The sequence below is a fragment of the Gambusia affinis genome, linkage group LG19 (genome assembly GCF_019740435.1).
Source record: "Gambusia affinis linkage group LG19, SWU_Gaff_1.0, whole genome shotgun sequence".
Classification (NCBI taxonomy): Eukaryota; Metazoa; Chordata; class Actinopteri; order Cyprinodontiformes; family Poeciliidae; genus Gambusia; species Gambusia affinis.
Genome location: NC_057886.1, coordinates 1,079,454 through 1,104,799, shown reverse-complemented (window position 1 = coordinate 1,104,799; position 25,346 = coordinate 1,079,454). Strand labels below are relative to the sequence as shown.

Genomic DNA, 25,346 nt, shown 5'->3' with positions numbered 1-25,346 from the left:
CGGGCCTGGTGTAGTTCTGTAACACAAAGTACAGCATAGATAAAACTTTTTAAACCTCTCTGATAAGATCATATCTTAGAAGAGACTTTATCGGAGTGGCACAAGTGACTCTCCGTTAAATTGTCGTCCTTTATCGTGTTACAAGGAGCAAGAGAGGCTCTGGAACACTGTTCCTCCTGCGAATCTGTTATCCTCAGTCATCTTAGTGATCATCTGAAACTTATAGCATGCATTTACAGTGTCTCATCCATGTCTGTCTGTCTGTCTGTCTGTCTGTCTGTCTGTCTGTCTGTCTGTCTGTTTTCTTGCGTGTGGGCGGAAAGATGCCACGGTCAGCCTGGTTCAAGCTCTGAACTTTGCCTGTTATGACAAACTGGCCCCAGGGCTCCAGAGGTCTGGGAATGTCCGAGGTTGCGGATGGTCCAACAGTCTGGTGAGGTCAAGGGGGACCAGGAGAGGCGGGGGTAGGTACGCTGTGCGTTCGGGGGAGGTAAGGTAGGAATGGGACAGGGGGGTAACCGCGGGTCAGCCACTGGCTTCGGAGCTCGTGGACCTCATCGGTCAGGAAAACGTGTCCCCTGGTTGAACCTTTTCCGGCCGCTGTTACAGTCACTGAACGAACATTGATGTTTTTCTTCCCATAGCTCACGTTTACACGATCTTCTTCTGTTTTGCATTCACCACTGATACTTCAACAGTTCGTTCCTCTTCTCTTTGTGTTGCACAGCCTGTGAGCTCCGACAGAACCGTTTTGCTTTGGTTTTTCTACTACGATTGATTTGTGAAGAGGTCAGGCAGCTTCCCGAGGCTGCTGCTCGGATCAGCAGATAAACAGAAAGTCTGAAAGCTCACAGCAGTCAAATCATTCGGGAAGGCTTATAGATCCTTTGTATTCCAGCTAACTTGGTTTTAACGTGCAGCCATACGAGTTTCCATTGACAGAGCCCGCTGTATTACTTTAACTGTCGCGCTTCCCATTGTAGCCTTTATCCGACTGAACATTTTCATATATACTCTGAACTCATCGGGACCCGTTTGCACCTTCTGGGGAAAAACACAGTCTAAAAATGCACAACCATGAATTAAGATTTTCAGCATCAGGGTCATGTGGGTTCAAGCTACACGAGGCTCAGACTGTCTCTGCGACTGATTCTGCAGCAGTTTTAAGTGAGTTCTTTTCGCATTCAACAACCTACACGAACAAAATCACGGCTCTTGGTTCAAATGAATATGAACTATTCCTATCAATGGAGTATTCATGTGAACAAACAAATGGCAGAACTTCACATCGTATGCGGGACAAACTAACCAGAAAGACGAAACACATCAACAGGCTCATGGGTAAAAATACATAACGCACCACAGACACCGCGAGGTCTGATTGGCACACACAAAACCACCAACCCATCAACCCCCGACTCACATATACATAAACACTGCGCTACAAATCAAAGGCCCTCCAGGGCAGAGTGGCATTCTGATTTCACCAAACGCTCACAGGACAAGTGAAAGTGAAAAACGCCTCAGACTCGGAGAAGCGGGATGAACAGAGACAGAAATGAACTCCCCCCATGTCTCTTACCTTTGTCGCAACTTCCAGTAAACTCAAGGCCATCTTCCGTGCGCTGTGAGGACTCCTGACTGTTTCCTTTCGGGGCATCAGTTCTTTGCACTAAGGAACAAAACAGTATATATCATTTTGTAGGAAGACAGGCCATTTGTGGGATGTAAAAATAGTTTGCTGATGATTGGCAAGAGGAGTTGTTTGTGTGTGTGTGTTTGTGCATGCATGCGTGCGCGCGCGCGTGCAGGGGTAGGAGCTATGAAGACGGTGGGGGTGGCAATCCTCCATGTGTCTTGCAAGACGTCTCCTTTTTTTTCTCCTGTGTCTATGTGCTCCTTTGCCCTCCCTCACTCCTGGAGTAAGGGGTCTTGTGTGGAACTGCTGAATGACAATAGAAGAAGAAGCGTTTAAAGAAGAGCAAATGATTAATGATTTGTTCTTGAATAATTCTTGCATTTTTCTTGAGGAGCTGTCCCTTCTGCCTTGGCCACAACATAATGGCTAGAGATGGTGTGTGTGGGCATCCACTGTTTCCATTCAGAGAAATAGCAAATGGCAAAGTCCCTCATAACGGTTTAATAATAATAATAATAATAATAATAATAATAATAATAATAATAATAATAATAATAATAATAATAATAATAATAATAATAATAATAATAATAATAATTAGCATTATTATTATTATTATTTTATATATATATATATATATATATATATATATATATATATATATATATATATATATATATATATATATATATATATATATATATATATATATATATATATATATATATATATATATATATATATATATATATATATATATATATATATATATATATAAAGGGAAAGAATTGCAGGAGGGATTTCTATGGCATGGTTTTTCGGTTAGAAATCATCCAACAAATAGAGTATCTTGGAGTCTTTGTGCACGAATGGACCAATTTGGGGGGCACAGTTTTTAGTTTAAAGTTCATCGAGAGAAATGCTATTTTCTCGTTCCCCTCTTCTTGTTCCCTATTTTTCGATACCTGCTCAAAGAAAAGAAAATGAAAATTAATACGAGAGCCGCACCTCCCAAAAGAAGCCATTCGTCTTGTTGATTATCTATTTGGTTGTCAAGGCTTGAGCTATTGCGCCGGCCCACTCCCTTTCCGTAATATCTAAAAGAAAGAAGGGAAGAAAGAAAGAAAACACGTGTGCACATAATGCTGGTCAAAATATAGACTGGTGAGAAAAATGTATGAAATTTAAACTTGTTTTAGGGTTAAAGTATCAGATTTTTATCTTTAAAGCTGGTCTCTGGGAGATGGGGTGAGTGGGGGAGGGAGCTGCACAATCTTTATAGGACCGATGCAAGCAGCGCATCTGAGCTGCCGTTAAATTAAGGAGAGAAACGGAAGGACGGCTTGTGATTTAAAACGAGATTACAGGACGTAATGTACCAGGATCACTCCTGGCCGGGACAGATTAATCATCGCAGCCTCGTGATTTCTGAAGACAGCTTGCCGTGGCTTTGTAGGCAAAACCAACACCGAGATAATATGTTATTATTTATTGTGTGTCAAGTACTTCTTCCAGCTGTAAATCCTGATGGAGGGACAAATCCTCAGACACCACAAAGGAAAATGAAAAAAAGAAATTCTAATTTTCCAAAAGAGTTAAATCAGAAAGAATAGTTTAAATCCTATTTGACAACGAGGAGAAAACCTTTAAAATGCATTAGTTGCTCATATCGTTATGTAAAAACAGGTGGAAACAATATTTAATCAAAAATAAAAATAGAAAAACACTAGAAATATTACACGTTCAGTCATTTATTTATATTTTTGGGCTATTTACAAAAAGAACTTGACACTAGGGAAAGTGAGAAAGGAACATATAGATGTCCGGGAACCTCTTAACACAAGTTCAACAAATACTAGCATTGCGGCTGTGGCACTTGGATTATAACGAAAACAATATCATTAAAAAAAATTGCAAATTCAGAACGGATAAATAAAAAAAAACCATCAGACACTTGAGAAAAAGGAATATGCGCTGATTTAATGTACAGAAAAAACATAAAAATGACGAATAAAAAAAGAGAAATCACTTTTTTGGCCAGTAATCGCCTTGAATCCTAAAACCTCTATCATTTGCAAACAATTTCATTCCAACATAGAACAAAAGAATAGAGCTTTTGTTGGAAGACAAAATAGACCTCTTCATGTCAGTAAAAGCTTGAAACCCTGTCACTTCATCAACGAGCAAGCGACCACACAATGTCATAAAACATATTTATATTCATATATATTTACACGTGAGGTAATAAGTAATACATTACTTAGTGCTGTGTTTTGTACTATTTGTACGATTTTGGTGTGTTTATTAATGTCCAGTGGGAAACGTTTTACCGCATCCATGTTTCATAAGTGCTGGGAAATAATTCTATATCTCTGCAGCCGTAATAACATACGAACATGAGCCGCTGAAACCTTCCGCTTCACTCTCAGCAATGTCAACGGAGAGAACCGCTTCACAATCAATACTGACTTCAAAAATAGCTCTAACAGCATGTTCAAAATCTATATTCTGCCATCAAGAACAAAAGGAAAGCCGAGTTCAAACTATAGCAACTAATAATCAGACCGGCTGCTGGCGAACCAATCCAACCTGGTTCTGTTTGAGTGCTGCTGGTACGAGCCAGGCTACATGATGCTTTCTACTGTTTTTTATGCATATTTGTGTGTGAGTGTGTGTGTGTGTGTGTGTGTGTGTGTGTGTGTGTGTGTGTGTGTGTGTGTGTGTGTGTGTGTGTGTGTGTGTGTGTGTGTGTGTGTGTGTGGAGGTGGAGTAGGGGCTATGGAAGAAAGACAGTTCCATTTTTTACAAGTGTGTGAGGGGGGTAGTGGTCTGGGAGGGCGGGGTTATGGGCAGAGCCGCGCGGTTCGCCCCTTTGCTTTGTACCCCACACAGAAAACATAAAGAATGGCTCTCAGGTTTGGTGTGATTTAACATAGAAGCTACGATGTTCTCAAAAGAAAAAGAAAAAACTAAAGGAAAGCGTGTTAAAAGCCGCCCCCACACACACACACGCGCGCGCGCGCACACACACACACGCACACACGCACACACACACACACACACCACTCTAAGCAAACTATGGTAGGAGGGTGTCTCTGTCTAGACGGCAGAAGTACATTTAGAGAGGAGAAAACGTACAGAGGAAATGTTAGGATTCACGGAAATCTATTCGACGAACTGTGTAGCTCTGTGTTTTTAATTCTAACACTTTCCTCCCTTTTGGATTTTTTACGTCAGATTTTACAACAAGATGTCCCACAAACCCCCCCACACAAAGTCATAGGTTTGTTAGGGAACAGTCCGGGCCCTGTGTGAGTGGGGCTGGTCCTCTTTTCAAACGTTAAGTTTCTGCTCTGGTCCAAAGTGCACATTCCGGAGGGTTTGTTCCACCACATCTTCGATTTCCAATCTGAAAAACGGGAGAATGCAGACGGGCACCACATTGCCGCAGCTCAAAGAGCCGTGCTATAGAGGTCCGGAAGATCGGTTCTGAGACCCGGACACAGTCTGAGAGCTTGTGATGCTGTTAGTCCCGGAGCGGACTTTCGTGTTGGGCAGCTTGTGGTCCTTCTTCCATTTCATCCTCCGGTTCTGGAACCAGATCTTTATCTGCCGCTCTGACAGACACAAAGTGTGCGCAATCTCCACTCTACGCCTGCGTGTCAGATAGCGGTTGTAGTGGAACTCCTTCTCTAGCTCCAGAACCTGTTGGCGCGTATAGGCCGTCCGAGAGCGTTTAGGTTCTCCACCAGAGTAGCTGGAATTTACTGTGGAAGAACAAAGGGACGAGGCATTAAAAAGCCAATAAATAAATAAATAAATAAATAAATAAATAAATAAATAAATAAATAAATAAATAAATAAATAAATAAAGTTAGTAAACAAATCTGGCACACGTAAATTGCTGAGAAACGAACAAGATATTTGCAGCAATATTTAACTGGAGTATTGTTGTTAAAAATAAATGAAGAATCAGAATAAGTCTGTCATCTCATCTCGTCTAAGAGACAGCAAGAAAACAAAAGAAAAAAAAATTCGCATCTTCAAGCTTTACATGAACGTGTCACTAAACGTCCATGTAAAGCTTGAAGATGCGATTTTTTTTTCTTTTGTGGTTTGTGTTGTTTCGCATGATCTGGTTGCCCACATGTTGAGGGACATGCAGATGTTGCCAGGAGACGCGCCGGGCCCGAGGCAGTGACACTCCACATCCAGATGGCGTTGTGTGAGCGCCTGTCTTGCGCGCAGACGCAATGAACGTCTGAATAATATTTTGTGTCGACTTGTTTAAAAATAAAATAACTTTGCCCGCAACATAAATCAATCATCCAGAGAGAATCCACATTATTTTCGGTGATTTCGTGAGCCAATGGCTCTAACAGGAAGCGTGGATGCTGTTCTTCTCTTTGTTTTCTAGCTAGTGAAAAACAAAGGCGGTGGTTTTGGTGGAGGCGGGGAGAGGAGTGGTGGAGCAGCAGGCATGATGACACAGAATCACTGACTAAGTAATGATTCGACAAATCTGAAAAATTACAGACATCTGTATACAATGTGACGCGGTGGATTTCTGTCGTTCTGACTGTAAAAACAACTGAATCGATTATTTGTAGGAAATCCAAAAAATAATTTAAAAAAACGAAACAAAGGTCTCGTTCGCTCTTCGCAAATACAGCGATTGAACTCATTCTTGTGACTTTGCCAAGCTGATGTTACGGCTGATGAAGGCTTCGGTTGCATCGCAATAGGCTGCAAGCCTGTAGAGAGAATCCGCACCAGACTGGAGCTATTCGCTTTCACATTAGTGCTTTACGACCGACTCTATAAACATGAATATTTCATCTGTCATAAAACTTTCCTTTCCTTGGAACAACGAGAGGAACGGAAGGTTGGAGTCCACCGTTTATAAAGCCGCACCACTTAAAGTCGAATTACCAGCGCATAAAAGCTAACTTATGGGCTTGCTCTGAGTTGTCATAAGGCAGAGCAGCCTGAGATCAGACTTCACAAGACACCACAGCTGAGAGGTGTAATAAAAATTTATGGTGGGTGTAATTATATTGACCCTGCAAACAGACGACCGTAAATCTCAGCCCTGCAGCGAGCCCTCTCTACTGCTGCTAACGGAACATGGGTTCAGACGGTGGACACCAAGCTTTACGCATAGCCAGATCTCCGCTGCAGACAGTGGAAGAGAGAGGGGATAAAGTTCCCGTGCAGCTCTTACCGATGTTCACATGCACCTTCTTCATCCACGGATACACCACCGGGTCTTTCCGGCCGCTGGCGGGGGAAGAAGCGCTTTGGCTGCGAGGTGTTTGACCGCAGGGTGGAGGTGGAGGCGGGCTCGGTGTTACCGAGTCACAGCGGTGGCTCTGCTCCGACACAGGAGTGGTGTGCAGCCCGGTGGGGAGAACAGTGTGACCCTGGGGGGACGTCACTTCTGAAGCGGGTTGTGGTGCACGCTGGCACGGCGTGTATGGCGGCTCGAGTCGGTGTTGGTGATGAGCCGGGTTGTGCTCATTGTGGTAGACAGAGTCTGGCCGGAAAGCGGCAGGGTCCTGCCTCTGGGAGCCGTAATAGTCCGGGGAGTGACTGGGCAAATAGTCGCTTTGTGAGTATTCCTCGCAGGGTGGGAACTTCGGATCCACATAGTTGGAGTTGATCAAATAGGAGCTCATGGCCATTAATTTCAGTCTTTTTCTGAAATTGCACCGGTTTGAAAAGAAATATAACTAAAATTTATATGTCATCCCTTTAGTCTTCGGTTATTCCTGTTCACTTAAACCCTCCTTCTTTTCTGTCAAGTGAACAAAGTTGGGATTCCACGTGACGGAAAGCAGCCAATTGCACGCCTCTTGGACGGACCCCCGGATAAGGAAATGGAATTAAACATACACTCCGCTCTCGCACGCGCAAGATCATATGACCTCAGTTTTTGATTAGACTCTCTCCCTTTAAGCCTCAGTCATTTCCCCTGCTGGCTCCGCGTACCGGTCTGCTCATATTACCAGACCCGGAGCTTTTGAAAAGGAAGAATCTCAGACAAAAAACCCAAACAAAAACAAGCAAGCAAACAAACAAACAAACAAAAATCGCCGATGTTCTTACAACGAAAAAAGAGAGCGACATCTTAATCCTCACAGTGATCTTCTGTCGCTTTTTTTTCTTTTAAGTGCCTAACTAACAAATTCAAGCAGAAAATAAAATAAAATAAAACAAGTAGCGGAAGAAATGACTCTGGGGAGTTAATGGCGCCTGCACCTCCCTCTGTATACATACAGGGTGTGTGCAGAGGCTGTTTGCCAACTTTCTTCCCCCTTATTCTTCTCATACTCCGCTAATACCGGGGAGTGGGAGAGTGGCCTGGCCGGCTTCTGCACCGCCACCCAGTAGCAGCGTCAGAGATTAATCTGGCGTGTTTGGGATCGATAGAAAATTCATCAAGTAATTCAGGTTCAGCGGCCTCCTAAATCACCAGAAAACCTTTGCATGAGGAACGAGAGTTCAGCATCGGTGTCATTCTTTTAAAACACGGTTCCAGCAGGCATCCAGCCAACAATCAGCCAAACCTCACTTACTGATTCAGTCAGTTTTTTATTTACCTTGCATGAAAAATATTGGAATTAGCTCCGTTGAATCCAAACCTCCACGTGTTTTTGTGAGCTTTATACAATCCAGAGACCGTCAAGGTTTAGTTTTCTCCGCTCCGGTGTCAACAGCCTACCATATCAGCCAAGTACAACACCCCACCAAACACACACACACACACACACACACACACGCACACACACCTACACACACACACACACACAATAAATAAAAATTAAGCATAGCTCATGTTTAATCACAATGGCTATTTATTAAAGTAAAATATGGGTACACAACATGCTGCAGATTAAAAGAGAGGACGCTGTGTGGACACACATAAACACCCTAAATAATAATTTGCTTCTAAAATATAAATAAATAAATAAATAAATAAATAAATAAATAAATAAATAAATAAATAAATAAATAAATAAATAAATAATTAAATAAGCCCTTCATCATACTTTTAAACATTAAGTAAATAGAACCAAATCAGCTGCTGTATATTTTAGATACAAATTCTCAGTCAAAAGCTAAATTTATGTAGCCCAAAAATGTACTTACTCTATCGTCAAAGCTAACAATGGAAAGAGGCCTAATGATCTTTAGAGTTTCACTTTGATTTTGCAAACAAATTCGAACAGGAAGCAGCAGCTTGCAGGTCGTCCAGGGTCACGTGGTGAATCCGTCGCGTGTAAATCCACTATATACTCCCCTAGAAGCGAATTTGTGATGTTTTTAGACATTTGGACACAAATCCGGATCTACAGGGTAGATATAGAAGACATCGACTCTGTAAAGGTGCAACTTGTATTGTTTTTATAAGTTCTGATTTCTCTTCTCTACATCTGTCATAGACACCATACCACGAACAGCTCTGGTGGAATGTTAACGCTGTTCTAACTTCCTGCAGCTTGAGGCCGTACAATAAGAGCGAGCAGCTATTTGAACATGACCTTTTTTTTTTTTTTTTTTTGCTCTAGAGAGAAGAGAAGGAGAGGAGGCTGCACCAAATGCTTTAGAACTACTTCGTACAAATTTCTACATATTTTCCAAAGCTATAAATATAACTGACATGAATGCATTTAATTTGGTGGGACTTCGTTATAGAATTTTTTAACTGGTTATTTAACTGGAATTATGTATTATTTATTTAATAATAAGTAGGATGTTATTAATTGTTCAAGCGAATGAATTTTGAAAAGCATGGCGAAATGTTTCATTGTTTAAATTCCATGCACTTATGTAAAATATTTTCAGCATATGACACGACAGTTTTTATACGTTTTTCATATACACTACGAGACGTCGCTATTTTAAAAATAATATAATTGATGAGTTGAGTCTGTCCACAACGGAGGGAAATTCAGGCCTTTATCAGTCTGGTTTTGATTTTGTTTGTTTCCTTTTGAAAATGTATTACTTATATACTACGTAAGATATAGTTCTTGCATTAAAAAGGTAATGTGATTCAAATATAATGTACAATTATTCAGACTATTCCTAATCATATTATACAGTAATTTGGTCAAGGTTACATATGCAACGAATCAAAAATTGCTGAGTCAGAAATGAATATCTTGGCTCCTGCCACAGCGGCCGATTTTAAAGAATGAACACATTTTCTTGAAAGAAAAGAAAAATCACTTGGCACGAAGAGACCCTGTCCTATCAAAATTTTCCTGAAAGATTGGCCTGGAGAATGGATGGAGCAGAGAATAAATGGATAAATACCGCTTCGGCGCAGTAAATGAATAGTTGTCTGTCTTGCGAACTTAGATATAACTGAATTAAAAAGTGATTTTAGGATTTGTTCTTTAAAAAGGCTTTATATATATATATATATATATATATATATATATATATATATATATATATATATATATATATATATATATATATATATATATATATATATATATATATATATATAGTCGTTTCGTCCTATGCTTCCCATATAATTACTATCTTGTGTTTTTCTACTCTGTACATAGATTTGGTGACACGACCAGTTGCTCCAAGCTGCATGTTATACTGCTCAATGTTTCCTCGAAAGTTCTTGATAAATATCCAGAACAAACAACATGTGGATTGTTAAAATGGGAAGGAGTAAAATATACTGCATTCTATTCTATTCTATTCTATTCTATTCTATTCTATTCTATGTGCTCATATTTCTGTCACCTTGACCCTCAGTCTAGGGTCATTCCAGGTATCGATCAAGTTATGTTGAATCTGACCACAGGACTCCTTTTTCTCTTTGTCAAGTTTGTCAGCAGAAACCTTTCAGTCCAATGGCAGATCCATTGTTTCCCCCGCAATTTGTAGAGGTCAAAGTGCCGAGCAAATATGCAGTCAAACATTTAGAAAGAACCTCAGGCAAACAGAATCTCTTCATATAGAAATTCAACTTAAATTTATATATATATATATATATATATATATATATATATATATATATATATATATATATATATATATATATATATATATATATATATATATATATATATATATATATATATATATATGTAGTCATTGTGCACGGGAGCATTTATTAACAGTACTCTGTCAGTCATGGGTGGAAAAAATAAAATAATCTATACTTTAGCTAAATTGTGTGATTCAAGAAGAACGTCGATATTTCTTCGGGACAAAGCAAATGGCAAAATTTCCAAAATAGCCTGAGGCCTATGCACATGTCTTTTAATAAATAAATAATAATAATAATAAAAGATAAAAAAAACTGAAAATAATAGCAAAGCAAAGAAAACTCCATTTAATAATGTGCGTGTTTGAAAAACGTAAGTATCTCTGTAAGCGAAGGAATTTTTAAGACTTCATTGAGGGCCGCAACGACAAAATTAATCAGAGCTTATTGAAGGGTTAAAGGAGCCATTATCTGCAGCCCGCGGTCTTGTCAAAGTTTTGAAATATTGCGAATGTGAAAAAGCTGCAGAAACAATGAAGAAATAGAGAAATGTTACTCTCTCCCTTTATGCAGTTTGAAAAATAAACCCTGCTCCGATCGGTGGTTATTGTTATGTAAAATAAGGAACAGGGGGGGGGGGGGGGAGAAATGAAGAGCCGCAAACGTCTGACACGGATTCAGAGTTCGAAGCTGTGGAGCTGAAACCTGGGATTTTAAACTCCCTCCATCATCACTGCTCCAAACAGGTCATGCATTACACGTCATGCTAACAACCACTGATGGATATATGAAAAATAATTATGTAAGTTATTTTACAAGAAGGTGTAACCTCAGCAACATTATCAGCGAACTGAGAAAAAATGAACAACTAATGAACAACAAAACCTTGTTAAAAACCATTTATCTATCTATCTATCTATCTATCTATCTATCTATCTATCTATCTATCTATCTATCTATCTATCTATCTATCTATCTATCTATCTATCTATCTATCTATCTATCTATCTATCTATCTATCTATCTATCTATCTATCTATCTATCTATCTATCTATCTATCTATCTATCTATCTATCTATCTATCTATCTATCTATCTATCTATCTATCTATCTATCTATCTATCTATCTATCTATCTATCTATCTATCTATCTATCTATCTGTCTCCTTCTGGCTGAGCTGAAGTAAATATTTAACGCAGACATGGCATTAAAACGGAAATGTTTCTGGAAAACAGAACGCAGCCGATAAGACAGCGACGCGGATCAATGAAAAGATGAATCAATAAAAAGGGAACTGTAGAGAAAACAGATAGACCGAGGTGGAAGGGAGGTGGGGTCTGCACGTGATCTTCCTCTTCCTCTCAGCATGAGCAACGCACCTGCTGCACACACACCCACCCACCCACACACACACGCACGCACACACACACACACACAAAGCGAAATGCAATCGAAGCAGCTCCTTCTGTCATGCATTGTATTTTTGCTCCTTGCTACTCACTCACTCCGGGGAAGCTCACCTGGCTTTCCTCCGTCGCTGCCACCGAATTGATCCATGTTTCTGATCCTGGTTCTGCCCTGTCATGCCAGTTCTTTTTTGTTTTAATTTATCATCATATAATCATCAACACTATCCTGGACGCTGTCATGTATTTTCTGCATTTCTGTATTTTCCGCGCTTCCCCGCTCTGATCTTCCAGCTTTGGGTTCTTCGGTGTATTTTGTCTCAGACCAGCTTCTAAAGCTGTAATAGGCAATAACTAGGAGGCTGCCATTTCAGAAGATTAGCTCCTTCACGCACGCTTCGGTCCTCTTGGAAAACGAAAATATGACTCTTCGGCAGCATGCTTCACACGGTCCTCTAAGAGCGATTCTCAGATTTAACCGATTTAACGAAAATCTTCCAGGGGGAGGAAGAAAGCCGCACAGCCGGAATCATTCGCCACCGTCCCACGCCGTCGGTGCGGGAGGATCCGCAGAGATCGGCGGCTGGTGGAAAGTGGAGGCTTTGGGACAGAGGTAGACAGAGCAGAGCGGGGCTGCTGTGAAGACTGTGGTCTCTTTAAGGCTTTAAGTGTTCGGACTCAAGTTTTCAAATTAATCTGCCAGTTTGGCACACTCTTTGTTTAACGCGCGAGGCGTGACGCCCCGCGTCCCTGATCCACATTTTAATGTTGGTGAGACGAGATGACCTCCCGTTCACCCCGAGCAGAGCCAACCTCTCCCCTTTCCTTGTGCCTCACTCACCTCCTCTCTTTTCCACACCCTTTCTTTGACACGTCCACATCTCTGCACTCCCTCTGTCCCTCATCCCGTCTTTCTGTCATTTGCTTCCAGACCTTCCCTCTCCCGCTTTCTCTGTCATACCTAATTGAGTTGGAGTCATTACTCCAAGAAAAATGACCCATGGAAGTGAAGGTCTTTTCTTTTTTCACAGGTTTTATTCTTTTCTTTCACAATCATTTGTCCTTTTTACTTTTGTCGTATAAATATAAATCACTCACCCATGAACGGTTTTACGTGAACAAATCGAAAGACTCGGGAGAAGGCTATTACAAATCAATCTGTTGAACGACTTTAGAGTTTGTATTCATTTTATCATCAGTAGTGAACTGCATGCCGACAATGCACAGAGCCCTGATTTGCAATATTGTCTTTAATGGAAGAATTATTGTCGGGGTAACTGGAACCATGTGTTCACACTTTATTCGCGTAATTCTATCAGTATTGCTTTCAATTTCACATTGCACCATTATTTTAGCCTAAAACAAACTAATAAAACACACAGTGTTGTCCTTTTACTAACAGGACTACTCGGCTCAGCTCCCATATTTGAACAAAATGCGATATAATCTTTTGGACTCCAACTTTATACATTTCACAAATATTTTAACAAAACACTGCCTTTAAAAATGATTCATCCCCTTTTAAACAGTCAGTGGAAATTGAATGATTGCAACAGTTTTCACATTACAGCAATTCAATAATCTTATTCGTGACCAACGAGCTTTATGCATGTTGCGTCTGAATTTCGGATTCTTATTTTGCAGTGACTGGTTAAAGTGCATCATGCAGCAACATCGTTCAAATTTCATCCAAGCAGTCACGTGGTCAGGGGTCAAGAGTAATTATGAAGACCTAAACTGTCTTTTGTAGTTCTGTGCTAAACTGTAACATTTAGTTCCAGGACAATGGCTGTACTTCTCAATAAAATCATAATAATAATAAAAATAGTGAGGGCAACAAATATGAAACTAGCCGTGCATATTCACTGTAGTGCTATTTCACTGCAGTACAGCAGTGAAATAGTTGCTTTTGTTGGCTAGAGACTGCACCATACCATATTACCTAATGTTACCAGGTAATCTCTTCATTCTATAAAGGCTGTTAAGTAATGGAACTTGTTTCTGAATATGTATATATATATGCACTTAAACTTTCTTTAAGTGCAGAGAGGAGTCCCTTTTCATAGGAACTTAAAATGTTGTGTGTGATGACAAAGGCGAAGATGAAGATGGTGAGGAAGGAGAGGGAGAGGATGAACACGTAGAAGAAACGGTATATATATATATATATATATATACTGTATATATATATATATATATATATATATATATATATATATATATATATATATATATATATATATATATATATATATATATATATATATATATATATATATATATATATATATATATATATATATATATATATAACTGCTCAAATATGAAATAATTAAATGTATGAGTGAGAGAGACCAAGAGAGTGTGTGCATACATGTGTCAGTGATTGAATGTGTGTGTGTGTGTGTGTGTGTGTGTGTGCGCGCGTGTGCGTGTGTGTGTTTTTGTATGTCTGTTGGCATGTGTGGTGAGAAATGAAAGTTACCTGTGGTGATCAATTTTGTCCTGTTTTATTGTATTAAATATCGATTTTGTAACCTGTTTTTAACTAAATGCATATAGAATAAGCTTATGGCAAGCTTATCAGGCAAAATACATTTAATGGTGACCTTTATGTTTGAGCTTTACACTGTCCCTTTTAAAAAAAGCCTTATTATATTTTTAAGCTATTAAGTCAAGTCAAGCTTATTTCCATAGCTACTTTCAGCGACAACCCCGTCCAAAGTCCTTTTTCCATATAAAAATATCATTAAGTCATCAATTATGTATGAAACAAAAAATAAGTGTTATATTTTGTCATCATCAAAATCATCAAGCAAATGATGATCAGTAAGTTGATCAATGTTCAACTTATTGAATCAAAGGAAACTCTTTTTCTAGATTGAAAGGAACTCAGTGTTTCAGCTGTTTTACAGTTTTCTGGAAGTTTGTTCCAGATTTGTGGTGCATAGAAGCTGAATGCTGCTTCTCCATGTTTGATTCTGGTTCTGGATGCAGAGCAGAACCAGAACCAGAAGATCAGAGAGGTCTGGAAGGTTGATACAACATCAGTAGATCTTTAATGTATTGTGGTGCTAAAGTGTTCACTGATTTATAAACTAACAGTATCTTAAAGACTATTACCTCAGTGAAGGACTGTAGAACTGGGTGATGTTTTCTATCTTCCTGGTTTTACTCAGAACTTCAGCAGCAGCAGCGTTCTGAATCTGCTGCACATGGAGGATTGTTTTGTTAGTCAGACTCGTAAAGACACTACTGCAATAATAAATGCAACTAAAGATAAACGGATTTGTAAATGAGTTTCTCAAGATCTAGCTCAGACATCAGTCCTCAATGCCTGAAGGTGATACAAGGTGAGTAACTTTGGGGTGGAGGAAAAAGGAAAAATCCTGGGATTCTTTAGAATATAAATATGCATCAGAGCAGGGGCTTGATCATGCATAATAAATAAAAACACAAGTTTATCTGTACATGTTTCTAAGTACCATTTCTTGAAAATTAGGAATCACCCGATTCTAGTTTGAGTGGATCTAAAACAAATGTTGGACAGTGTGAACAGAACATGTAGCCCAACACCTGTACCTGCCTGCATGCCACTGAACTCCCTCCCTCCGCCAGCCTCAGCAGCGAGAGTCATGTAGCCCTGTTGATAACAGCAACCTTTTTGCTGGTAGCCCCAGCAGCGAGTCATGTAGCCCTGCTGATAACAGCTCCCCCTTTTTCTTCACCAGGGGCAGGAAGACGGGAGTAGAGAGGAAACAATGATAAAGGACAGACATTCACATACTTTTCTAAACATCTACTTTTAAAAATTCTCAGCAAACTAAGACTGATCAACAGTAAACACACTGTTCACGAGCTTATGCGACTTTTTCCCTTCTGATTGGTGGCATAAGAGAAACACTACCGTCGGACGTAACAATTAATCGGTAAGCATTACAAAAAAATAACACAAGGTGCAGAAAGACCGCACGGGGTTTAAAGTTAGCCAGCTGGCGGCTTAAAGGTATGGTGGGGGTGGCGGAGGGACTGGAGGGGTGGGGGCGGGGGCGGCATCCCAAGCGGGTTGCGCTGTTTCCAGCTGTCCTCGTGGTCTGAAGCGAGCTCTGGTGGCGGGGAAGAAGAGCTGCATCTTGTAAGTACACAAGATGCAGGTATATATATATATATATATATATATATATATATATATATATATCAACCCACTCTCACTCCCAACTCGTCATATATTGACGCATGGTACTTCCGTCCTCGTCACATATTGACGCGAGGGGTACCCCTTTCGCGTCAATATGTGACGCGAAGGGTTTTACCTGATGCCTTACCGTAATTTTTGCCCTAAACCTAACCAATTTTTGGGTTTTGAAGTGTCGGCAGTGTTTGCGAGGACCATTCGCGTAAATAATCCATGTAAAACATGCGACCTTCAAAAATCGTCAAAATCGTCAAAATTTTACGGTGAAGGAACTCGTTTGTCACATATTGACGCAAAGGGTATACCCTTCGCGTCAATATGTGACGCATGGTCAGACAGCGTCCCAACTCGTCAATATATGACGAGTATGTATATATATATATATATATATATATATATATATATATATATATATATATATATATATATATATATATATATATATATATATATATATATATATATATATATATATATATATATATATATATATGCACACACAATCATATAGGAGACAAGGCACCACAGATCGTTGTCAAGACAACCTGCTTCTCTCTCTGATAAAAAGCTTCCTGTCCACACTATAAAATCGACAACGGAGTAAGCAGTGACCGAACCTCTGAGAACACGAGAACATCTATTCTTCTGAAGCTTGTGCAAAAATTAAATGCATCGATTTAAAAAACGTCTTATTAAATAGTCACATAATTAGATCAAGAACCTTTTTATTTGTTATCAGACCTGATTGAGTTGTTGTTGACAATGTTTACTCAGCCAGACAAGAGGAAGTTTGTTGTTTGTCTCACACCCTCCTGACATCTGATTCGGAAATAGAGGGCACTTCTGAAAGCAGCCAACTGTTAATACCTTTCCCCCGTGTTAGTAGAAGCTCTCTCTCGACTTTGCGCCTGCGCAGGAGTCTTCGTTGTCTTGCACAGCTCGAGCCTGTCTGCTGACCTCGTGGTGACTCCGTCTCGTTCATTATTCATGAGTCCTGACCGAACTTTTCACCCCTATCAGTGTCCAAAGGCCATCGCGCATGACGTATGGGTCTCTGAGCACGCGAACTGTGACGTTTCGGAATCAACAGAATATTGTCAAATGCCAGATGAAACGCAGGACTGAAACAGTGACAAGAGATTCTTGCCCAGGAGACACACAGCAGCAAAGAAGGAAAATGGGAGGGTGAGGTAAAAAGAGGATGACCAATTTGTAATCGTTGAGCTGCCTGCAGACCTCTGTATCCAAAATGAACGAAAATACTTCAGATATTCAAAAGATTTCTTGAAGAGAGTAGGCTTCTTGTAAAACACAAAGCGAAAGACAAACCCTGGTCATTTACCTGTTTCACTCCCTCTGAAGCACATAAGCAGTTAAACACAACAAGATGCATCCGATAGGAAGCCCACAACTCTCCCTAACACATCAAACACACGCCTTCTGCAAAGCCTGGCAATAAAAGGTCAGTTTCATTAGTTCTTAACTCCACTCTTCATCACCAACACAAACCAGCCCGTCTGACAGCTTCAAACAAGCAGCAAGCCCATACACATAATGTACATAAGGCACAACAGCTAAGCGGTTCTTTTGAGAGGAACTGCCCTATGTACATAAACGACAAAACCGATCACACACAGAGAAAAAAAAAGAAAAAAAGAAGGAGATCACAGTTCTGCCTGTCCATTCCAAAGTTTCCCTAAATCCCCCCAGAATGGAGAGACATGTATGTTTCTACTAGCCTGAGCGCCGCGGGGAGCTGTAAGTGTGAGCAGAGCTGTGTGGGAGGAGAGCGGCAGGGGCCGAAGGCCGCGGACCGCGGTCCTGTATCATCATTAAAGGGAGGAAGCTGATGAAAAATGGAATAGGGAGGTTTTTTTTGGCTTCCTGTTTACTGCACTGAAACTTCCTCCAGGACTCGGGCCAGTCCCAAAACGCGCTCCGTACTTATGGGCGAACTCACCGAGCCTCAAACACTTTCAAATAGAAATCAAAAAGCCCCTTTTTGATTGCAAACATACAAAACTAAGTATTGTTTCATGAATTTATTTCATAACCTATTAGTTTGTGCTAACATTGACAACACTTCTCAATAATTATAGTTGCTAATAATTGCAGTTGTATTGCAATGACTGTATTTTCAGAATCTGCAACTAAATTGTGTCGTTGTAAACAAACGGCCTCCTGGTTTATATTCAAAGGCCAACAGAAGCAGAGTAATGAGCAAAAAGTAACAATAGAAGAAAATTCTGCAATTTTATAAAAACTTGTGATATATATTATTTTTATATATATATATATGTTATTTTTAGAGATTGTAACACACACACACACACACACACACACGCGCGCGCGCGCGCGCACGGTAATTAATTTAATTAATGATCAACAATTAATTGAAATAGTTTTAGTTCTATGAAGATTCGCTGGAATTCTGGAGGTTGTGCATCAAGCCAGGATCCGTTTCATTCCCAAACGTGTTTAAATGTGAGTAAACATTTTATCAATGTCTTTGAAGTTTTGATATCTGCAATTGATGTCATGGAAACATATATTTGCTGGTAAATACATGAAATTAATCCACTCCATGTTTACCGCAGACCTTCAAGTTCTCACTATTCCTTTAAGTTTGACATTAAATGCGTTTGGATTCCCGTCTGTACAAGTCAAGAAGAATCTAGCATCATTCACTTTTTTTTTTTACGTTTTGGTTTTTGTAATAAAGACAAAAATAATGTCCGATTTAGAGTTGTATTTGCGGATGTGTGTTTAGGTTTGTGTTACTGTGGTTTAGAATGTGTTTATGCGTTCAGAATGAAAGAAAACATCCCAGCAGGTTTCAGATGGAGAACCTGGAAATGTTTGCGTCAATTTCTCATTTTTGAAATTACACACCCAGCCTGGCTCGAAAATACGTGAGTGATGTCAGACACAAGTTCGCTTCTTCTCATTGACGGAAGTCAGTAAATAGTGCGATCTTTATGAATATTTTTAAAATTATCAATTTTTATCTTAAACAGCTTAGCGCACAAGATGATTGTGCATAAAAACTATTGATCAGGTTGGCCAAGAAGAAATTTGGAATCAGATTTTTTGTTCGATTTGTGCCAACAAAAATGTGATCGTCTTCTTACACTTTTGTTCTGATTATTTCCTTTAAAAGAATTCTTTGAACTAGATCTCCGAATATTTCATTAAAAAATTGAAGAAAGAAATAAAAAAAACATGTCTAAAACCTCAACCGGGTGCTTCCCTTTACAGGCCAGGTTTATAGATACAAGTTAAAGCGACACACGTGTTTACAGATCACAGCGCTCAAACCATTTCAGTTTTTCTCCATCTGTAACCTCAGGACCTTCGCAGCACCAGCCTCATCAGCAGGTGTCAGATGTACCTGAAGTCCACCGGAGCTGGTGGCCGCTCCAAACAGGAGTACTGCTCACAGTGAGTGACACGTTAATTACACAGCCCCATCTCCCACTTTACCAAACACACCCCTCTCTCTACTTAGCTCCCACTTACCGGGAGGCGTTATTCCACTCACTGTGCGTCCTGTCTCTCCTTCCCCATGATTTTCCCAGAGTCCACAGCAAACCACGGCAGAGATCTCCGGGATCCAAGTCTGAACTAGAGCAAGAACAGCTGCGGCTAATAGAGGCTTGTTCTCTCTCTATCCCCCTTTCTTTCTCTCTTTTTTTCACTGTCACACACTCACACACATTCACACACACACACGCACGCAAGCGCACACACTGCTTCTTTGCCTCTGTCTCTACTTTACTGACCCCTTTAGGATCCACACAAAGCCGTTAAACCGTCACTTGCCTTCTAGAATGTGAAATACATAGTACATTGTCAACTCCCCTAAACCATAAAACTAACTTTATGGACCCCACGTGACCAGAGGAGAGCCAGTGAGAGGAATCAGAACAGATTTTTACGATCCAACTTGGAGATAAAAACCCTCATCTGTTTGACACGTAAATGTCAATCCTGCCTCCATTTTATAGTGTGGCCCAAACCAGGAAGGGGTTAGTTTAAAAATCTATTCATGTCTTCATACACCAACGCATACAGACACGAAAAAGAGCCAGGAGATTGTGTCCCGATGAGCCTCGAAGAAGGACCCATTTGACTACCGAGTAGTTCAGAAAGAAAAGCAGGGGAACTGCACCAGCAGTCGGTGAGTTTAAAAGTTCATTCGGTTGTTTACAAGTGGAAACCAGGAGAAGGTAACTTAATTTCTTTGGGAGCAGCATCCGTTCAAGGCGGAAAAGGCTGAAACGTGACGCATTTGTCCACCGCCGATCATTTGTTATTGTATCCGCTTAGGGCAACAGAGGAGAAAACTGTCCCGTTTTGACCAGCTGGTTGTGTGTTATGATGTGTACTTTCTGCAACTGGGAAGCTTTGTGCTAGGATACCGCCTTGATCCATGAAGATGCTTCCATGGACTTTCCAGGCACCGGGTTCGAGAAAAGGCCTGCAAAATAGAGAAGACTGTTAGAAGAATTCGATGTAAAGATATAATATTTCAGCAGAACGCCAAATATCAGATATTGATTACGTAATAATTACATAGCTACCATGACGTTTTGGTGTAAACATGACGTAGGTGTGTAAACGTTTTGGAGAGAGCTTTGCTGCACAGTATACTGCATGACATTTCCTTTTGTTGATTGTAAACTGAGGCCTTACGCTGTCCGCTCTGGATTGCAGTGAGAAACTTTATTCATAATTAGGTTTTACTCAATGTTACAAATAACTACAAAAAGCTCACTGACAGAGTTTACAGGGACACATTACCACACAGATTTAACACATCCACGCACTCACGTAAAGGAACCGCAAACAGTAAAACAGTCAAAATGTCGCTATATCTGTGTACATCCAATATGACACATCCAACAAATCAACAAATTACAATAACAACAATATGGCACAGTTGTACTTATTTCAATTATATATACAGCAATAAGAACGAATAGAGACGTGAATGCCAATTTGTTAAACAAATACACATATTCGCACACATCGACATACTCTCAATCTCAAACACGCTCGCGCAAACATTTCTCCTTCTTCCACAGTAAATATGAGTGCAGATGTCAGTGATGTAGTAACAACACTGTGGACGGGAGGGAGATGCAGATTTAAACAAATAGGGGCTGAGTTTCAGTGGGTGGAAATAACTTAGAGGACCTGTTCAAGAGTTGAGGTTGCAATAGAAAGCACATTATTACCAACAGTAACATAATCCACTGGACAAGTGAAATAATATCAGACACAACATAGCCAGATAGTACGGCTGGGAAAGAAGACCTAAAGTCGGTCAATCGGTATTTTGTATAATGATACACACACACACACACACCATCACACACTCACGCACACGCACAGGCACATATTATTCTATTTATTACATAGGTATATATATATATATATATATATATATATATATATATATATATATATATACATATATATATATATATATATATATATATATATATATATATAGTGCTTGTGTGTTGGCTGTCAGTTCATAAGAGTACCAGTCATTATTCCTCTGTGGCCCTGAATCACCGCTATAGCAATCGAATGAAAAGTGCTGCGCTGCTGTACTGTATACAGCTTCTAATCTGAGAACATACATTGTTTTATAAATCAAAAGTTGACGTCTCGGTTTATCCTGGACTATTTTCTTCATTGCCCTGGTTTTACTCCAGTCCCGTAGGCTTTCTTCTTTAGTTTTTATGTTGATGTTCTTTTTGGTTTTTGTTATTTCTTTGCGCTTTCTGTCCTGTTTGCCTCCCTCCCTCCAGTCTTAGATAACGAGTCATCGAGCTGAACGACCAGGTTCTTTGAAAGGGATTTTACTCCTACGGTTGGAAGGCGCTGCCAGTCGTCGCCAAAGTCATGCTTTTCAACTTGTTATCCTTCTTCCACTTCATCCTCCGGTTCTGAAACCAGATCTTGATCTGTCGTTCCGTGAGACAGAGTGCGTGAGCAATCTCGATGCGCCGCCGCCGCGTGAGGTACCGGTTGAAGTGGAATTCCTTCTCCAGTTCCAGAGTCTGATAGCGGGTGTACGCTGTCCGCGCCCGTTTCCCGTCCGGGCCCGTCATATCTGAGGGGTTTGGAAGGAACACAACGCTGTTAGGACAGAGGGCCCCATGTGTGAAAACGAAAAAAAGACAAAGAAAAAGAAAACGCGCATCGTCAGACAACATGTTAGGGGCAACAGGCAACATTTAGAGCCTATTTTTACACAGCGGCTTTGTAAAGACAAGGTGTGGCCCTAAATCATAAAACTTCTGTTTAACTGCGTCTGCCATTGTAGCTACAGGTGTTTGCATCACTGTACATAGGTGGACCAAACAGTAAGAGCACAGCAGGCAAAAACAAAAGTGCAGGCAAAAGTGTTATTAAAAGGATCGCACTAAATAAGAGCCGAACAATGATCTTCTCTTCATATAAATTCTATTTATTACATTTAAATTATATTTCTTCAATACTTTAATATTTCTTTAAATCTGTCTACTTTTTGAAAGATTACCCTCACCTTACACGTCCCTCTATTCAACTCCCCACAGACCCCTCAAAGGTTTTATTGCCTCGTCCTCTGCCTCACCTTTTTAATAAAGTTTCCACACCTAATAAAGGCCGACTTTTAAAAGGGCAGCCACCTTAAAAGCCTGGACATATTCTCATTCTTTTTCCTCACCCGGTCCTGTGTGTACTCCCCGGCATGTTGGGCTTTGCAGTTCAACTCGCCTTTACTTTGACAGATTTATGACGTTTTTGTGAGACTTAAAAAAGGCGAAGAGATAGAAGGAATAATCCGAGCAAAGCGTCCCAGGTGCATTGATAAAAGGGAGTTGGGTCATCATGCAAGAATTTTGCGTCTGATAAAGCAACCTGTCCTCTTTAGTTGACTGCAGTTTTAATTAGAATTCAGTTAGCGGGAAAATGAAATCTTGCAAAAATGAAGACACCAATAACCGTGGCCCGTTTTGTAATTTTCTCGTTACAGATTACAAAACGGCGTAGGCCCAAGATACCTGCAGGACGCAGACAAAAGGGGAAAATGTTGCTTTTTTTTTCAAAATATTTTATGATTTTCATTGTACTCACATTATATGAAAGCTTTCTGCTCGCTGAATATTTTGTGTAGATGGAAAGAAGCAGTGACTACCTAAATAAGCTCCAGAAGCTGGAATCTAACTTCACGTCTATTACATGCTCTCAACAAAGCTTTCAGTGTCAACTTCTAACACACAAATAAGTGTAAACTGTAAAGCCAAGAGTCAGAATGTACCATGGCTAATGTGTAGTTTTCTCATCCAAGGGAAAATCTGGGGTGTCTGCGCGTCGCTGCCCATACTGCCAGCAGCTGATCCCGCCGGGCTGCCTTCTTGTTTCTGAACAGCTTGCGAGTGCCCGGTTTTGGGCCGTGGATTACTCCCGTGACTGGCTTCCCCAGGAAGGAGCAGGTCCTCGCTGTCTGGTGAAGCGTCTTCAATCTCTGTGAAGCGCCGCGCCACGCCGCCGGCCATCGTGGATGAACACAGGTTTGGAGAGCTGAGGTTGCTGCTTCCTGGTTGCTCTGAGGGGGGAGACGATCTCTGTGTGCCCAGTTTGTTGCTCTCACGACCGCCTGTCAAGAGAGGATTTCCCGGGGGAGCAAGCGAGCAACTGACCGGCTGTCTGAAGCCGAAGCCCCGGGAGTCCTCGACCGCAGAGCCTCCACCGAAGTGTCCTCCGGTGTTTGCGGCTCTGCTGCCCCCCCCTCCTCGGCTGGTTACGGTCAGATCCATGCCATTGTAGCTGTAGCCATAAGAGCCAGTCGCATGGTGCATTGTGGCAGAGGAGGAGTCCCTGTACGTCCCGCTGTTCATTGCGCCGTTGCTGGCTCCATAATTTAGCAGCTGATAGTCGGGGCCATTCGGGTAGCGCCCTGAGAACGAGTTTACAAAGTAAGAACTCATTTAGTTGTTTTACAGAGCACAGGCTAACAACTGAGTAGTCGGGAGGAGGGGGGCTTGATTTGTTAGATTTCTCTAGGTCGTTATAACGCGAGTACTTTCAACGATTTATGATGTATTAGTGAATTATGGCGTTGCACTGTACTTCGTTTTTAGCTATGCGCCGTCCAAATATGGGGGTGGGGTGGCGATTGTGTGTGCTTCTTGGATCTAAATGTGTGTATACGTGTGTGTGTGTGTGTCATGGGGGAGGTGAGGGGTGAGGTGAGGGAGGAGACAGAGAAAGAAACAGGGAAGGAGGGGGTGTGGTCACGTGATTTTGCAGACCACTCGTAAATTCTCGCAGATGACTTTGCAGAGGTAATTCATGCTCTGAGGTTCTAATGATAAAGGCTTGGGCGGGGGAAAGCTGCCGCTCCTCTTCTCCCTCTTCGCGCATCCTTTTTTTCGGCTAAAAGAGGTGCTGGGGTGAATTAAGAGCGCCACCTACTGCAAATATAATTTATTGCACTTATTGGGAGGACTGGGAGAAGAGCAGAGGGAAAAACTAATGGTACTTTCAAACGGGTCATATTGGGCTATTATAAAACTAGAAATTCCTTCCACACATGGCCTCATCTTCCCACACTGACACACCATCCAATGAGTTCCACCAGTCTGGCCTGTTAACTGACTTTATAGAGACAAGACGAAACAAAAATACTCAACAATACTTATAATAAACACACGGACCAAAGACCACACGCTGCAGTCTACTTCCCGCTGTATAATAATAATAATAATAATAATAATAATAATAATAATAATAATAATAATAATAATAATAATAATAATAATAATAATAATAATAATAATAATAATAATAATAATAATAATAATGCTTTTAACAGGAAAAATTACAATAATCACGAAGAGATCACGTAATCGAAATACCAGGTTTTTTAGGTCATACGACTAGAACTGTAGCTGTATTATAACGTGCATATAATAATAATAATAATAATAATAATAATAATAATAATAATAATAATAATAATAATAATAATAATAATAATAATAATAATAATAATAATAATATTTCGAAAACTGTTGAAGTAACA

General features: G+C 40.3%; 3 protein-coding genes across 5 annotated transcripts in view; all 3 read right to left on the bottom strand.

Annotated features, from left to right (window-relative positions):
* The window catches only part of hoxb3a (homeobox B3a), a 50,102-nt gene extending 29,666 nt beyond the window's left edge, over positions 1 to 20,436 (bottom strand). Inside the window, exons 1-3 of one of the 3 annotated variants that reach the window (XM_044099036.1) lie at positions 19,781 to 20,436; positions 2,648 to 2,736; positions 1,583 to 1,945 (exon numbers count right to left, since the gene is read on the bottom strand). The gene's annotated coding sequence lies outside the window, so the exon portion shown is untranslated. Of the gene's footprint in view, positions 1 to 1,582; positions 1,946 to 2,647; positions 2,737 to 12,180; positions 12,812 to 19,780 lie in introns of those variants that run through there. The other 2 variants (XM_044099038.1, XM_044099037.1) reach the window with 2 other exon arrangements.
* Positions 4,670 to 9,981, bottom strand: hoxb4a (homeobox B4a). Its single transcript, XM_044099044.1, has 2 exons — positions 6,864 to 9,981; positions 4,670 to 5,406 (listed from the first exon to the last, which is right to left on the bottom strand). Exons 1-2 carry the CDS (start codon positions 7,321 to 7,323, stop codon positions 5,105 to 5,107), a joined length of 762 nt encoding a protein of 253 aa, XP_043954979.1. The 5' UTR covers positions 7,324 to 9,981; the 3' UTR covers positions 4,670 to 5,104.
* A 1,348-nt stretch (positions 20,437 to 21,784) lies between the features above and the next one.
* On the bottom strand, positions 21,785 to 24,416 carry hoxb5a (homeobox B5a). Its single transcript, XM_044099041.1, has 2 exons — positions 23,580 to 24,416; positions 21,785 to 22,388 (listed from the first exon to the last, which is right to left on the bottom strand). Exons 1-2 carry the CDS (start codon positions 24,247 to 24,249, stop codon positions 22,141 to 22,143), a joined length of 918 nt encoding a protein of 305 aa, XP_043954976.1. The 5' UTR covers positions 24,250 to 24,416; the 3' UTR covers positions 21,785 to 22,140.
* Between the last annotated feature and the right edge of the window lie 930 nt (positions 24,417 to 25,346).